General features: G+C 37.4%; 1 protein-coding gene across 6 annotated transcripts in view; it reads left to right on the forward strand.

Moving 5' to 3' along the window:
- The window catches only part of hnf4a (hepatocyte nuclear factor 4, alpha), a 181,791-nt gene extending 165,841 nt beyond the window's left edge, over positions 1 to 15,950 (forward strand). For all 6 annotated transcript variants that reach the window (XM_048550003.2, XM_048550005.2, XM_048550007.2 and 3 more), the window contains 5 exons: positions 551 to 638; positions 769 to 921; positions 3,286 to 3,522; positions 6,307 to 6,429; positions 10,972 to 15,950. In XM_048550003.2, coding sequence (XP_048405960.1) covers positions 551 to 638; positions 769 to 921; positions 3,286 to 3,522; positions 6,307 to 6,429; positions 10,972 to 11,105 — 735 coding nt within the window. In that variant the 3' untranslated portion in view covers positions 11,106 to 15,950. The remainder of the gene's footprint in view (positions 1 to 550; positions 639 to 768; positions 922 to 3,285; positions 3,523 to 6,306; positions 6,430 to 10,971) is intronic.
- The last annotated feature ends 443 nt before the right edge of the window (positions 15,951 to 16,393 follow it).

Below are 16,393 nucleotides of genomic sequence, written 5' to 3' on the forward strand. Positions count from 1 at the left end.
AGAACTTCAAATTGAATATAGACTGGCATTAATGGAAAAAGTTAGCAAAGTCTATGGATTCATCCCATGTCACCACACTATTTCCTCATTGGAATAGATCTCAGTTGTAGCACTTTGTATTTCCTAGAAAGCTAAACATAGAATTCATAAATGCAGTTGTCTTAGCCTGTTCTACTGTTCAATTAAAGTGTCCCTGATCCAGCTCTGTGTCTTATTCCTGCTAGCCTTAAACTTGAAAAGATTTACCAATCTGAGCCTTAAAATGTCTTTTGGGGAGAAAAAGTTCTAGATTTCCGCTGCTACTTGTGTGAAAAGTGCTCTTTGATGTCAGTCCAAATGGCCTAACTCTAACTTTAAAATGCCTAGATTAAAAACCTGGTGAATCAAAGGCCATAAAATAATTTAAAGAGAAATTAATCATAGATTATATGTGCATTCAAGGAAGGCAATGAGATATCCAGTAGCAAAGTTCATAAATTTTTACAGTAATCAAAAATGCTGTTTATTAGGAATGTAGAGTGATTAATTGCCTTGTGCTTTACATGAATAGGTTGCCTTATTGCGAGCCCATGCTGGGGAGCATTTACTGCTTGGGGCAGCAAAACGTTCCATGATGTATAAAGATGTTCTGCTCTTAGGTAAAATCATTCATCTTGTTCACTTTATGTGTTATTATATCTTTGAATTTCTCATTAAACTAAAATAACATCCGATCAAAATATTGGAAGAACATCTATAAAATCTATGCTATTTGCTTTATCTCTAAAGGCAATGACTACATTATTCCCCGCAATTGCCCAGAGCTGGAAATAAACCGTGTAGCAACTAGAATTCTGGATGAACTGGTGCAAACATTTCAAGAGCTTCAGATCGATGATAATGAATATGCCTGCCTGAAAGCAGTTGTTTTCTTTGATCCAGGTGGGAAGAATGCTCATGAAAAATCATAATTCTGTCAGCATGACAGTCCATTGCATGAATTAGCAACAAGGTGTTAAAAAAATTGTAATGGACATTTGTAAATAATATTTGGCTTCTCACAAATTGAGAGAAAGATACTGAGTGTCCCCAAACATAACTCTGCAACCATAAAGCTGTTATCTTTCTTTATGTACTATGCAATTTGCAATGTAATATTGTGATGTGATCGCACTTAATAGTGCTTAGTGTTTCATATATCGGAAACGCAACTACAAGTGCACTTGTTATGATCCCAGTTGATGGTGATACGAGGAAAGTCAGATCCCAGAATGAAACCTGGCTTAATAGATCATAATTTTAATTTTTTCCGTTGGTTATCATGGAAATTAATCACAGAACGTATGCACACAAAGCTATCAATGTTCTTTACAAATTTATTACACACATGAAAACAGAGAAAAGCTCTATATACACATAGACAGGAAAACAAAGTTTCAACCTTTTTTCCCAGCTACATCCTTATTGATGCTCAATCCCAATAAAGTTTCACTTCTACTTAACTCTTTAATTTCTTACTTAGCTGACCTCTTCCAGGTTTGATGGCCTAGAGATTCTCTTCCAGTTCCAACCACCTAAACCACTTTACAGTTCAGCAGCTTAAACATGTTTGTGCAAAGTCTCACAGCTTCTAGACTCCACAACTAAAATCCTTCTGCTCGGACGAAACTGTTCATCTGCTAGCATGCAGCTGAAATCTGATTCTTCTAAACTAAACTTAAACCGAACCAAGTGTCCAGTTATCATTAGTTCTTCTGTGTGTCATAAATGCAGCAGTGTAGTTATTATATCAGTTAACATTACAGATGTCTGGCTATCCACTTACTACATTATATGCTTATGAATGATATATATTTAGCTCACTTTTCCAATGATTTTTTGACCTCTAAATTAAAAGACCTTTACGGAACTGAAACCAAATCCATCTGCTTCTATTTTAAAAATCTAAATTCACAAATGTTAATAATTATGTACATAGTAACTGCTTTAATTACATACTGAAATGTTAATGATTTTAGTTCAGTTAATGCAATGTTATAATTGATAATGCATGACTGATATCATGTAATTATCAAAGTTAAAATGTTATAGTCACCAAATATAAAATATTGAAAACATTTTAGTGGACAATTACTCTTAAGTATTCGTGAATAAAAAGATTGTTGAAGCTTTGGGACTATTTACAAGAAAATCAGAAGTAAGGGAAAACCAACATATTAACTTTCTTTCTGATGATACAGCTTCCAGGGCAATTGTCACCTGATCACATGGATTAGTATCCCTTTTATTCAACAAAGTTACAATTGTTCTCTTTTCAATTAATGCTGACTCTTAAAAGTCTTAAAAAGACAATTACAGATTCCACAACTACCAAATAAATTATAGGTTTCCCAAAGAAGTCTTAAAAGCCTTTTCCAGGCATTATCAAAGACAATTACGGAATCCACACAACTACTAAATAAATTATTGGTTTTCCTTACTGTACTGCATCTGGGTCAAAGATCATCACAGTATGCTCTCTCATCCCTATTAAAGCATGTCTGTGTTCTCTCCAATTTCTTCACTAAATTCCTAAAATGTGATGTCTGGAAATGGATAAAATGCTGCAGTTGAGACTGAAACAGAGGTTTAACTTTTATATTCCATGCCTTAATACATAAAAGCCATGATCCTGTGTGTCTTATTTACTATAATTTCACAACTAATTCTGCCATCTCCACTGCCTTGTGTATTTATACCCCAGTTTCCTCAGCTCCTTCACTCCCTTTAGGATTGTATCCTTTATTCACCACTTTTGTGAGTGGACGGAGTACGGCAGAACGTCAAAGGGGGGAATGAATGAATTGGAGTGCGCCTCCCATTGAAGACACCCTCAGAATTACTCCCACCACCATTGTCCAGGGTAGAACCCCACTGTTAAAGCCATTGTGTGGGCTTTCACGCAGCATTAATTGAATACTTCAGGGCCAGGAGTCGTTGACCCCCAAAATCCATCCCCTTATAATTTCAGAGAGTTCAGGAGTGGCTGAGTACATGGCAGGAAGGCCATACATTCAGTTTAACATTTCACCACCTACCCAACTTCAAACCCACCTGTGGTGCAGCATAAAATCCAGGCCACAATCATATTGTATTACTGCAAATATCTTGAAACAAGCAAAACATGTTTGAATAAATGCCTATATTGAGGAAGATGCAAAAACGTTGCAAATTAAGATAACATCATCCTTTTAGTTGTGAGTTCAAGATCAAAAGCTACAGCGAAATAATGCAATTTTAAAATGATGAATTAACATCTGTCCACAGATGCCAAAGGACTCAGTAATCCGGCCAAAATAAAACGCATGCGGTTCCAGGTGCAAGTCAGTTTGGAGGACTATATTAATGACAGACAGTATGACTCTCGGGGGCGATTTGGAGAGCTGCTGCTATTGCTACCCACTCTACAGAGTATCACTTGGCAAATGATAGAGCAAATCCAGTTTGTTAAACTCTTCGGAATGGCTAAAATTGATAACCTTCTTCAAGAGATGCTTCTGGGAGGTAAGGGAAGTTTTAAATACAATAAATCGCTGAGATTTACCTAGCAGTCTTGTGAAAAATCCCATGCCAAATATTAAGATAAGTTTGGAATTGAAATAAAAATAAAATATTGTGGATACTGTAACTCTAAGATATAAACCGAAAATACAGGGAGTAATCATGCTGGGCAATAGCAGTGGAGAGAAAAGCAGCTCTGTGACCTTTCAAATGAACTGGGAGGAGTTTTTTTTAAATTAATCACTCATGGGGTGCTGCATTTATTATCCATCCCTAATTGCCCAGAAGATAGTTAAGAGACAGTCACCTTGCTGTGGGCCTGGAGTTACATGTGGGCCGGATCATATAAAAAATTCCTTTCCTAAAGGAAAATTGTGAACCAGGTTGGTCTTTAGCAACAACTAACAGTAGTTATCTCATTACCCTTAGTCTATCTCTTTTACGTTCTAGATGTGAGTTCAAATTTCGCCATTGGCTATGATGGGATTCAAACATATGTCCTCTGAACATTAGCCTGAGGTTCTGGATTCCTAGCCCAGTGACTTTACCTCTAAACTATTCCTTTGATGCATAAGTAAAAGGAAAGAATAGGAAGAACAATGAAAGAGAAGGTAGGAGAGATTAAACAACCAAAGGTTTCGTGACACAAGTGGAAGTGGAACAGTAAGGACAGAAATAAAGAAATAAAATCTGCGGCGGGGGAGGTGTGGATGGCAGGATGCAAAATAGTTACCATCTGAAAGCAAAAGATATGAGAGAGAAACAAATGAGAAGAACCCAAACCAACCAAGAAAACCTAACCAAAATGGGAGCTGAGTTAACAAGGGGAGGTACGCTTTTGTGAGCTGTTGCTGAGCTTTGCAGTAACTCATTGACAGAAAAATCACAGTTAGATGGGGTTGAGAACCCAAGTGATAAGGAACTGGAAGGTCAGTGTTCCACAAAGTAGGGTAACTTTCTATTTCTAATGTCAAAAGTGAGACATTACGGTTACCAGCAAGATTCAACCTGATATCTGAGAAGTTACAAATGGCACTGAAACAGTGCAGTCTTTCATGAACATTCCCATTCTGGCCTCATATTGGAGAGAATCCCATCGATAAAGCAATTGAAGGTGGTTGAACTTAGAGGCTACGCTGTCAATGGCCTGGGGCTGAGATGATTAGCCTCCACAATCCCACCTTTTGTTTTTGCTAACTATGACTCCAACAGTGGAGATTTTTCCCCATTTCCACAGACTTCAATTTTTCGTGGCCTCTTGATGTCACACTGGATTAAATGCTACCTTGGTGTCAAGGGCAGTTATTCTCAAGTCATCTCTGTAATTCAACTTTTTTATTTGTATTTGAAACAAGGCTGTAATGAGATCTAGAACCACCTTGCCTTACTAGAATGAAAAATTAGTATTTGCAAATGTATTATATAGGTAAGTGCTCCTTAACAGCACTGTCAATCACACCATCTATCATTTTGCCAATGTTTCATAATAATTCGTTAGATCGGATTTGTCCTTTTTTAATGTACAATTTTCAACATTTCTTGATCAAGGTAACTACTTGAAAAATGGGACTAGCCTTGTCTCTCTTATTCAATAGCACAAATCTTTTAGCGCTACAGACTGAGTGTTTTAAGGGTTCACAGACTTTGGTGTATCAATTATCTGCAGCCATTTCTTACTGTCATGAGTAGTGAATTATATTGTCTGAAGACCAGCATCTATGATGCTGGAGACCCAAAGACACTGAGATTAATCTTTCACATGGTACTTCTAGCTGAAGTTATTTGCAAATGCTTCAGCTGTGACTTCTGCACTGAAGTTTGGGCATCATTGTGGATGTAGATGTTTGTTGAGTTTTCTAATTGTCCACCAACATTCAGAACAAAATGTGCAAGACTGCTGGGATTTGATCTGATCTGTTGATATCACTTAACTCCGGGTATAACATGTTGCTCAGCCATTCAGCATGCAAGCCCATGTTATAGATTCAGCACATTGGCATTTCATTTCATACATGCTTTCTGCTGCTTCAGGAAAGCAGATACTTTGGAACAACATAACTTGCAAGTTCCCCATAGAGTCATACAATAACTTGAGTTCAAACTAGATACTTTTTCACTGCCACTGAATCGAACCCCTGGGACTTCCTTCTTCACAGCATTGTAGGTGTACCTACATTACAGGAACTGCAGCAGTTCAAAAAGTGGTTCACCATCACTTTCTCAAGTTAAATAGGGATGGTCAACAAATGTTGAACTTGCCAGCATCTCTAAGAACCCATGAATTGCTAAATAATTTTGCAGGAATCAAATTGTGAGCAATATGTACAATATACGTATTGTGATTGGAACCAGATGGATTTTATTGAGTACGAGATCCTTGTTTGGGGTTGTTAATCTGAGCCAATCAGGAAGCCCAGGCTAGGAAGTATAAACAGGGGATTCAGAATGTCCTTTCTGCAGGGACTGATTCTGAGCTGGCTGACCGCAGCCAGTGTACTCTGCACACGTAAATAAAGGGTGGCTTGGTGACAGGATTTCAACACTAAACACATTATCCCCTAAAAAGAGTGTTTGTGACCTTAGATAATGAGAAGGTAATAGGTAAAAGGTGGTGTATTGCATAAGCTGCACTTGCTAGGAATGGTGTTGTAGGAAAGGTTGGGGTATGGTGGTCAATTTAAATTTCTACTCCTCTTTCAGTGAGGTTCAACAGGTAATCTGGAGAAGTTCTACAGTTCAACCTCAGTATTGTTTTGACCATATTATCAAATATCTTTTACATTTCAGGTACTGCAAATGATGCGCCACACACACATCATTCACTACATCCTCATCTAGTCCAGGAGCACCTGGCAAGTAATGTGATAGTAGCCAGTACAATGCCTGCTCCAGTTCAAAATGGGCAGATCTGTAAGTATTAAGAGTTGAAAATACAACTGGACAAATTGTAAAATAATTTTATATAGTTCAATTTTTATTTTTCATGTGTTTCAGTATCAATTCTTCTCTAATTTATTTTAGAGGTTAGTTGAAAACAATTCCAGCAAGAAACAAACATGACAGAGATCTTTGTATCCTCTTCAGCCACAGGCATGGTCCAAAAGAAAGTGTTCCACAGGAATCAGTGCTGGGATCTCTGTTGTTTATAATTTATATAAGTGATTTGAGCTGAAATACAGGTGGTCTGATTAGTACATTTACAGACAACACAAAAACTAATGTTGTTGTAAATAGTGAGGAAGGTTGTCAAAGGATACGGCAGGATGTAGATCATTTTGAAAGTTGTGATATGGAGGTGCCAGTGTTGGACAGGAATGGTCAAAGTCAGAAATCACATGACACCAGGTTACAGTCTAACAGGTTTCTTTGAAATCACAAGCTTCTCTAGCGCTGCCCCTTCATTAGGTGAAGCTGCATCATCATTGTTGTTAAGCATCACACTTTAACCAACTGAGCTAACGTGCCCGCAGTAATTATAGTTTTAGCAGGGCTATTGTTAGACAAGCTCAGTTGGTAGCAGCACTCCGAAAACTTGTGATTTCAAATTAACCTGTTGGACTACAACCTGGTGTTGTGTGACTTCTGACTTTGGAAAGTTGGACAGAGAAATGGCTGGTAGAGTTTAATCCGGTCACGAGTTGATGCATTTTGCAAGGCCAAACGCAACTGGAAAATCAACAGTAAATGGCAGACCCCTTAGGAGCATTAATGCACAGAAGGATACATAGAACATAGAACATAGAACATTACAGTACAGTACAGGCCCTTCGGCCCTCGATGTTGTGCCGACCTGTCATACCAATCTCAAGCCCATCTAACCTACACTATTCCATGTATGTCCATATGCTTATCCAATGACGACTTAAATGTACCTAAAGTTGGCAAATCTACTACCGTTGCAGGCAAAGCGTTCCATTCCCTTACTACTCTCTGAGTAAAGAAACTACCTCTGACATCTGTCCTATATCTTTCACCCCTCAATTTAAAGCTATGCCCCCTCATGCTCGCCGTCACCATCCTAGGAAAAAGGCTCTCCCTATCCACCCTATCTAACCCTCTGATTATTTTATATGTTTCAATTAAGTCACCTCTCAACCTTCTCTCTAATGAAAACAGCTTCAAGTCCCTCAGCCTTTCCTCGTAAGACCTTCCCTCCATACCAGGCAACATTCTAGGAAATCTCCTCTGCACCCTTTCCAAAGCTTCCACATCCTTCTTATAATGCGGTGACCAGAACTGTATGCAGTACTCCAAGTGCGGCCGCACCAGAGTTTTGTACAGCTTCACCATAACCTCTTGGTTCCGGAACTCGATCCCTCTATTAATAAAAGCTAAAACACCGAATGCCTTCTTAACAGCCCTGTCAACCTGGGTGGCAACTTTCAGGGATCTGTGTACATGGACACGGAGATCTCTCTGCTCATCTACACTACCAAGAATCTTACCATTAGCCCAGTACTTTGCCTTCCGGTTACTCCTACCAAAGTGCATCATCTCACACTTGCCTGCATTAAACTCCATTTGCCACCTCTCAGTCCAGCTCTGCAGCTTATCTATGTCTCTCTGCAACCTACAGCATCCTTCGTCACTATCCACAACTCCACCGACCCTCGTGTTGTCTGCAAATTTACTAACCCATCCTTCTATGCCCTCATCCAGGTCATTTATAAAAATGACAAACAGCAGTGGACCCAACACCGACACTTGCAGTACACCACTAGTAACTGGTCTCCAGGATGAACATTTCCCATCAACTATCACCCTCTGTCTTCTTGCAGCAAGCCAATTTCCAATCCAAACTGCTATATCTCCCACAATTCCATTCCTCCGCATTTTGTACCATAGCCTACTGTGGGGAAGCTTATCGAACGCCTTGCTGAAATCCATATACACCACATCAACCAGTTTACTCTCATCTACCTGTTTGGTCACCTTCTCAAAGAACTCAATAAGGTTTGTGAGGCACGACCTTCCCTTCACAAAACCGTGCTGACTATCCCTAATCAATTTATTTTTTTTTTAGATGATTATAAATCCTATCCCTTATAACCTTTTCCAACACTTTACCAACAACTGAGGTAAGGCTTACTGGTCTATAATTACCAGGGTTGTCTCTACTCGCCTTCTTGAACAGGGGAACCACATTTGCTATCCTCCAGTCTTCTGGCACTATTCCTGTAGACAATGACGAGTTAAAGATCCATGCCAAAGGCTCGGCAATCTCCTCCCTGGCTTCCCAGAGGATCCGAGGATAAATCCCATCCGGCCTCGGGGACTTATCTATCTTCACCCTCTGTAGGATTTCTAATACCTCTTCCTTGTGAACCTCAATCCCACCTAGTCTAGTAGCCTGTATCTCAGTATTTTCCTCGACAACATTGTCGTTTTCTAGAGTGAATAGAGTGGATCTTGAGATGCAAGTCCTTCCCTCCCGGGAAGTGGCAACACAAGTGGATAACACGGTAAAAAAAGGTGTACAGGCATCCTTTGTCTTCTTCAGTCGGGAGCGTATTAGCTGTAAGGCGAGGTCGGACATATTTGGATTGTTTTCACTAGTAGTTGAGGGGAAAAATTACAGAAATATATAAAATTAAGAGATATAGATAGGATCATTAGTCAATCTTTTTCCCAGGGTGGAAATGCCAAATATTAGGGGGGCATAGGTTTAATGTGAGAAGAGGAAATTTTAAAGGAGATTGTGAGACAGAGGTAGTGGATGCCTGGAATGTGCAATGGAGGTGGTAGAAGCAGATTCAATAGAAACATATAAAAGGCATTTAGACAGACACATGAACAGGCATGGAGCAGAGGGATATGGACCATGTGCAAGCAGATGGGATTAGTTTAGAATGGCATTACAGTTGGCACAGGCATTATGGGCTGAAGGGCCTGTTCCTGTGCTGTACTAGTCGATGTTCGATGATCAATAGCTTGTCTCTATGCTAATATTAATCTATAAGTAACCGTTGCAAGATGTAAAGGAAGTGCTGCCTAATTCAGCTAATTATTTCCTATCACTGTTAAAAGCACCCTACCCTGTCGTTGCCTCGCCTGTCTAACAATAGCCCTGCTAAAACTGTAATTACTGCAAGCAATTTAGTTTAGTTGATTAACGTGTGGTGCTTAATAACAATGATAGTGCAGCTTCAGTCCTCATTCTGGTTGATTTAATTACTGCAGTATGTGTCTTCTGCTTACTCCATTGTGATAGTACAGCACAGCTGAGTCGATATTAGCAACATTTGAGAAGAAGAATGCTACATGAGGGGAGAAAAAGAAAGAGAGAAAGAGAGAAAAAGCACAATTATCACAAAGTTAGCAATTATTCCCTGAACTGTGGCTAGGCCTCCTGCAGGGACCTAGGTTCAAATCCTGCTATGGTAGTTGGTGGAATTTGAATCCAGGAAAAAAAATGTGGAATGAAGAGTCTAATGATGACCATAAATCCAACGCCAATTGTCAGCAAAGCCCATGTGGTTCACTAGTATCATTTAGGGAAGGAAACTACCATTCTTATCTGGTCTGGCCTACTTTATAGAGTCTGGAGTCAATGTTTAGGGCTCCCACGGCAACACTTTTCTGACTATGTACACATATAGTTCCACCTCTGGTTGATTTATCCTATTAGTGTCTGTGATATTGTAACATAAGGTTCTATGGATATGAAAGTGTTGAGCAGTTGCTTGACTAGTCTGTGGGACAACTGTCCAAATTTTCCCACAAGGCTGTAGCTTTAATAAGGAGGACTTTACAGGATTAACAGATCTCAATTTGCAGTGGTTGTTTCTAATACTTTGATCCATGTTGGCGACCCATCTGGTCCATTTAATTCCTTTTAATGGACTTTGTAGTGGTTAGATACAACCAAGTGGTTTGCTAGTTCAATGGGCAGTCAAGAGTCAATTACTGTAGATCTAGAATCACATGTAGGCCAGATCGAATAAAGATGGCAGATGTTCTTGTCTGAAAAGCGTTAATAAATGAAATAAGTTTTATTGAAAAACAATTGACAATATTTACATAGCTACCAGTAGACTAGCTTTTAATTCCACATTTATTAATTGAATTCAAACTTTATCTCTGCTATAGCGGCATTTGAACCCAGAGCATTTGACTGAGCTTCTGGGGTACTAATCTAGTGACAATACCATTACACCACTGCCTGCTTCAGGACTCCCTATCATAGGACTCAATCTTTGCTGACCATGGAAAATGTGGATAAGAAGTTTAATGTTAAGTCTTTTTAACAAACTCCTATTGAGGGTACAGTAGGAATGTGCTATTAGGACAATTGCTCTAATGTTTAACAGGGTTCAGAATGATTTATTACTTATCATTACTGTGACCTAACTGCTTTTTTTTTTCTATGTATGTCTTTCATTTGTGTTATTCTCGAAGTTGTCTTAAAAGAATTACTGACTTTTTTTTGTTCCTTTTATGTATGTACCACAGCCACACCTGAAACTCCATTACCTTCTCCACCTGGAAGTTCTACATCAGAGCCATACAAACTAGTAGCAGGTTCTGTATCAAAACCACCAACATCAGTTCCTCAGCAAACCATTCCAAAACAAGAGGCAATTTAACAGATGGGAAGCATCTCAGAGCAAAAGTCATCAATAAATAGCTCAACAGATTTTCTACCGCAAGAGAACTGTTTTATGAGAACACAGTTCTACCAAGAACTAATAAGAACTGTGTCCCATTTTAAAAGATGACACAGATGAAATCATAGATAAGTAAAAGATTAATGTTAATATATGTTGAACTGACTGCCAGTCTAATACCATACCCTTAGGTTTCCAAGAGACTGCTTTTCACTATAGAAAATTGGATTAAGTTCAAATTCAGGATATATCATGATAGTCATTTCCTTCAACTTAATAGTTGATTTTAACTCTGGTTGCCTGGTGGTTATTGCAGAGGAAGAGGATTACAAGGATGAAGTTTAAGATAATAGAGGGCTCATAGTATGTCTGGATGCCTCCTGTTTGGATTTTAACTCATCTGAGACACTGAAGAGCATCAGATAGCACATGGCCAGTGAGGTAATCAACATCACAACACCAATTTAACTGAAAGATTTAAGAGCCAACTATGAGATTTGGTAGGAATCAATGAAAAGGCCAGATTAAGTTTTCAATTTGAATTTTTTTGGACATTACTAACGGGTCCTCAAGCTTTACTCAAAGTTAATGTGCCTTCTCTTTTAGGCTTTGGCTCTCTCTTTCAGTGCCATATCCTATGAAACTTTCCCACAATAACATCACCTCAGAAATGATCCCTTTGTATCCTCAGTGTGCTTTGCCCCCAGCTTCCAGCCCTGATGTCAGTCACGTCCAGTAGACAGTAATGCAATATTCAAAAGGGGCCCAGTTTGTGTCAACAACCTGAATTTCATGCTGAAGTCATCATGACGGCCTCACACCCACCCTACATCGTATCCACCACAGCATTCCCCAAGTTGAAAGCAGGTTTTCCTAGTGAACTGATACAAATGAAGTGTATGCATTCATCTCACTTAAATAATGTTCAGTATCTGACATATAGTCAGAATGCACAACCGACTGTGAATTAGATTTTGACATGAACTCAGGATTAATTTGCAATTTTTTGACTCTGAGTACAATGATTCTCAGTGCAATTTTCAATGCACACCTACTTTGAGCAGACCTATCTTTTGAACTATAAGTAATTTTAATATTTATGAATTGGTAGTATTTGGACTTTTCTATAAATTCAGTTCCAATGTCCTTCCTCTCAGTTAGTATTAGCAAACTTTTGTGTATCATATTTTTAAATTCTCTTTTATACCATTTCAATTTAAGTAGATGTACATATGAGAGAAAAAAGATTTTATATGTTTAAAATGTTTAGCCTACTTAAAAAGATTTGTTCTCCTTGCTACAAATATAAAGTAGTAACATTTTCTGATCCCGTAATTTCATCTAATGGTCTGAAAGTAATTTGTAGTTATTCTTCAGTGTACAAACACATACAAGTATACGTACAATACACATTAAATGTCAAATGTTTTAAAACAGCCATACTTACTTGGACTGCCACAAGTGGATCCTATACCAAGATAGGATGTCTTGTTTTCAAATGCCACTTACCCCCACATAGCAGCAACAATGTATCACTTCACTTAATCTAGACAAACACAGAAATCACACGTGAATTAAGAGGAGTCAGGGCTAATCAACTGCTAATTGATGTCTTGTACATCACAATGGAAAATATTTGTCAAAAGTACTTTTTATAAAAATGAGGCTAAGGACATTCTGAAGTTGTGAAATATGTGAGATAATTGCACGTATTTTTATTTTTTGTATACTTTTGGGAGGCTATATATGAGGTTTCTCCTATCTGACCCCCTTTCCTTCAGCAGGCAATAAGAGAACCTCAGAAAAACGGTGTAAATGGGATTTTGGGCAGGCTTACCAACCAGTCTTTTTAAGGTAGCCACAATTTTTTTTGCAGTACAAACTATTAACATGTGGGTTTTGCATGTTACCATCATGACACCAATTGCATTAAGGCCTTAATAAATGCAAGTAGATTAATAAGAGCAAAAATATACCTTTTGAAGAACATGAAAAACAATACTGTCATACTTTCTCCTCCACCAGGTTTGTTATTTGGACCCACACAGGCTTAGGATGAGTAACTATTCACGGACCTTTTTACCAATTTTTCTGTCTTCTGCAAATTTCCCAACTATGCCTCCCACACTCAAATTTAAATCATTAATTTTTACCATAAACAGCAAAGTGTGCTCTGTGGAACACTGCTAGAACCTATTTTCCATTCACAAAAACATTCATCAACCACTATCCTTTAGTTCCCATCACTGAGCCAATTTTGGATCAAACTCACCACATTTCCATGCACCCCATGGGCTTTAATTTTTTTCTGACTGTACTTTGTGGGCCCTTGTCAAATGCCACATTAAAATCCACTTATTCAGTGTCCATTGCACTCCCGCATCAATCTTCCTTATTACTACTTCAAAAACTTAAATTCAGTCAGTAAGATGTGACCTTCCCTTAACAAAATCATGCTGACTGTCACTGATTAGAATGCACTACCTCAAGCACATTTTGCTTAGTACAGAGACTGTGCCATCAAATGATAATTCAGGTTGATTTTTTTGTATAAATGTGAGCAGATTTGCTCTTTTCAGGAATCTACATATGTTTAAAGTGAAAAACATCACTTACAAAATATTAAAATGGGCTGATGAAAATGCTGGCAAAATGTAATTTTTGTATAATTTTTGCTTTATCAGTCAATGGAATTACAAGCAAGCCCAAATATTGTTATTCTACTTGCTGAAAGCAAAGATTACTTTTTGACATTACAGCTACATTATGCTTTGAATTTCTTAAGGTCTATTAGCAGAATATTTTTGTTTTAAAAACATATTTATTATGTGCCATTTTATTTAAACCAAGATGATTCTTCCTTTGTATAAAAATGCTTCTACTGCTTATTACTTCAGTCTCTACTTTCCTTATTGTGAAATAATTCTGGGGTAATATTTGGTCTATTTAATATACAGGGTTTTAATAGCACTGTGGTAAAATCTTTACTGCATTGTAAAGAGTATATTTAAAAGACACCAGCTATAATGGAATAATGAATATGGTGTTTAAAATATCCTTAATTGAATATGTTACCATGTATCGATTCTTTTATTATTCTATGTGTATTTTAAACAATTTATTGGTTGAATGCTTGTGATGTAATCTAATTGGCTTTATCCATTAAATACAGTACACAAAATCTCACTACATTGCAAGTTGCCCATTAATGCTGTTGTATGCAAAAGCATGAACGCCCTGAAAGATAGTGGCCAGATTTCATACTTCGTGTGGCAAAGGCACAGTCGAGTTACCATGTCTGTAAATATAGATTTGGTCCAGGAATGACTGAATGGCCTGAAGCTTATTGCTGACTTGTACACTCAAGGTCAATTGTCTAACAGAGTCTGAAAATATAATTTTAATATTTAGATTCCTGTCCCTCTAACAGTTAATTTGAAAATCACAAACAAAAAGACTGGTAGAGCTTCAAACCAAAAATTCTACCAGGTGCCTTACACTCTAGAAGGACAACTGGCTTGTCATGTAAAATAACACGAACAGCATGGGTTCAGTGCCTGCTACTGGCTGAGGTTATCATGAAAGATGATCCTTCTCAACTTCTCCCCTTGACTGAAGTGTGGTGACCTTCAGAGCAAGTCACCACCAGTTATCTCTCTTCCAAATGAGAGAGCAGTTCTATGATGTGGTAAAACTATGGTAGCTTTACCATTTTACTCTGACTCCACTATGAAAATCATTGCCTGTTTGAGTGCTACTGGTCTCAAAATGGTTGATTTTGCAAAATATGTGCCACTCAACAACATCTTGAGAAATGTTTGAACATCCTGTGTTTCGGTGTATTATGTAGAAATAGTCCCTTGTAGATTATTGTCTGATAATGCCAGTTGGTTAACACATGGCCAAAATTCACAAGCCAAAAAATAATGGTAAAGTTAACATATAAACTAAACAACACATCATCAACCATAGCTTTCTGAAAAATTAACATGATTTTATGTTATCCCAGGTGCAGGTTACTATCTCAAGCCTCAAAATGATCTTTCTGATTGGCAGCAATTCTCTATACCCTTGTATAAACATAGAATTTGAATATGTATGTTCATCTACAAAATACAGCATTCTTTGTCTTTTGATGTGTTGTACTTTAAATTTAGTAAAAAAAATTCTTATACATCTTGTATGATGATAATGATATGCATATTCATACAAACCACTGTTCAGTTGTCAAAGGGTTGATATCCCACTAAGTATAGTGGTTAAGCAGATATTGACAAGGAGTCTGATTTTTATCTGCTTGTGGCAAAAGTGCCTATGATAAAGCATTAGTAGATTTGTAACTGTAGATTTTGCACTTCACATATTGAACTATTTTAGTGCTTATAGCTTCTGGGTGTGGTTCTAGTGCTCAAAACTGCCTGAAGTTCTAAAAAGAAAATAGTTTTTCTTCTACCTGCATCCAGGTAGCATTAAAGTGTACATAGAACAAATAATGACATTTACTCTAATTAATTTATTGTAATATAGATGTAATTTTTCATGGAACTCTGACATTATTTTTGTAAATCATTTCACTGATTAATAGTAATTAAGATAATAACATAATTAAGTAGCACAACTGTACATTGCATTTTTAATAATTTTTGTCCTTGCATTTTCACTGTATAAGGTATTTCTATACTGATATTTCATTGCAATGAATACAGTTCCCTTAAGTCTCTAACATACACTGCCACAGTCCTGAATACTGTAGTTATTAATGTATTGTTGTTATTCCTTTAAACCACGTAAAAACAGAAATAATAAAGAAAATCTTTTTCTATATTTTCTGTGTTTCTTCTATTTGCAACATATATCTTAATAGACAGCTCAGCAATTAAATGGGACTAAATTGAAAGTATATGGTGTGGCAAGTATCACCAGCAAAAAAAGATGGATTCGTTTATCAGATTTAGCTGCCTTCCTTAGCAACTTCATTATTTTAATTGTGTAATGTTGGGGAAATATTGGTTTTGGGCACTAGAAGAGAATCAATAGTTATAATTAACCTATCACATACAATAGTGTAAGTATTCCTTTAATGGCAGACTTTGGAGACATAACATCAGTATTACTATCAATGATCCATATACATTCATAGTTAAAAAGAATCAACTGTCCATTGGTATGTGAACTTTGTATGTTATGGTATTTCAACTTGTGGTCACTTTCCTAATGAAATTAGTTAGGAATCTTGACCTTGATGATCTCTCTTGGTTTGTTATATA

This window comes from Stegostoma tigrinum, chromosome 19, assembly GCF_030684315.1.
Source record: "Stegostoma tigrinum isolate sSteTig4 chromosome 19, sSteTig4.hap1, whole genome shotgun sequence".
NCBI lineage: Eukaryota > Metazoa > Chordata > Chondrichthyes > Orectolobiformes > Stegostomatidae > Stegostoma > Stegostoma tigrinum.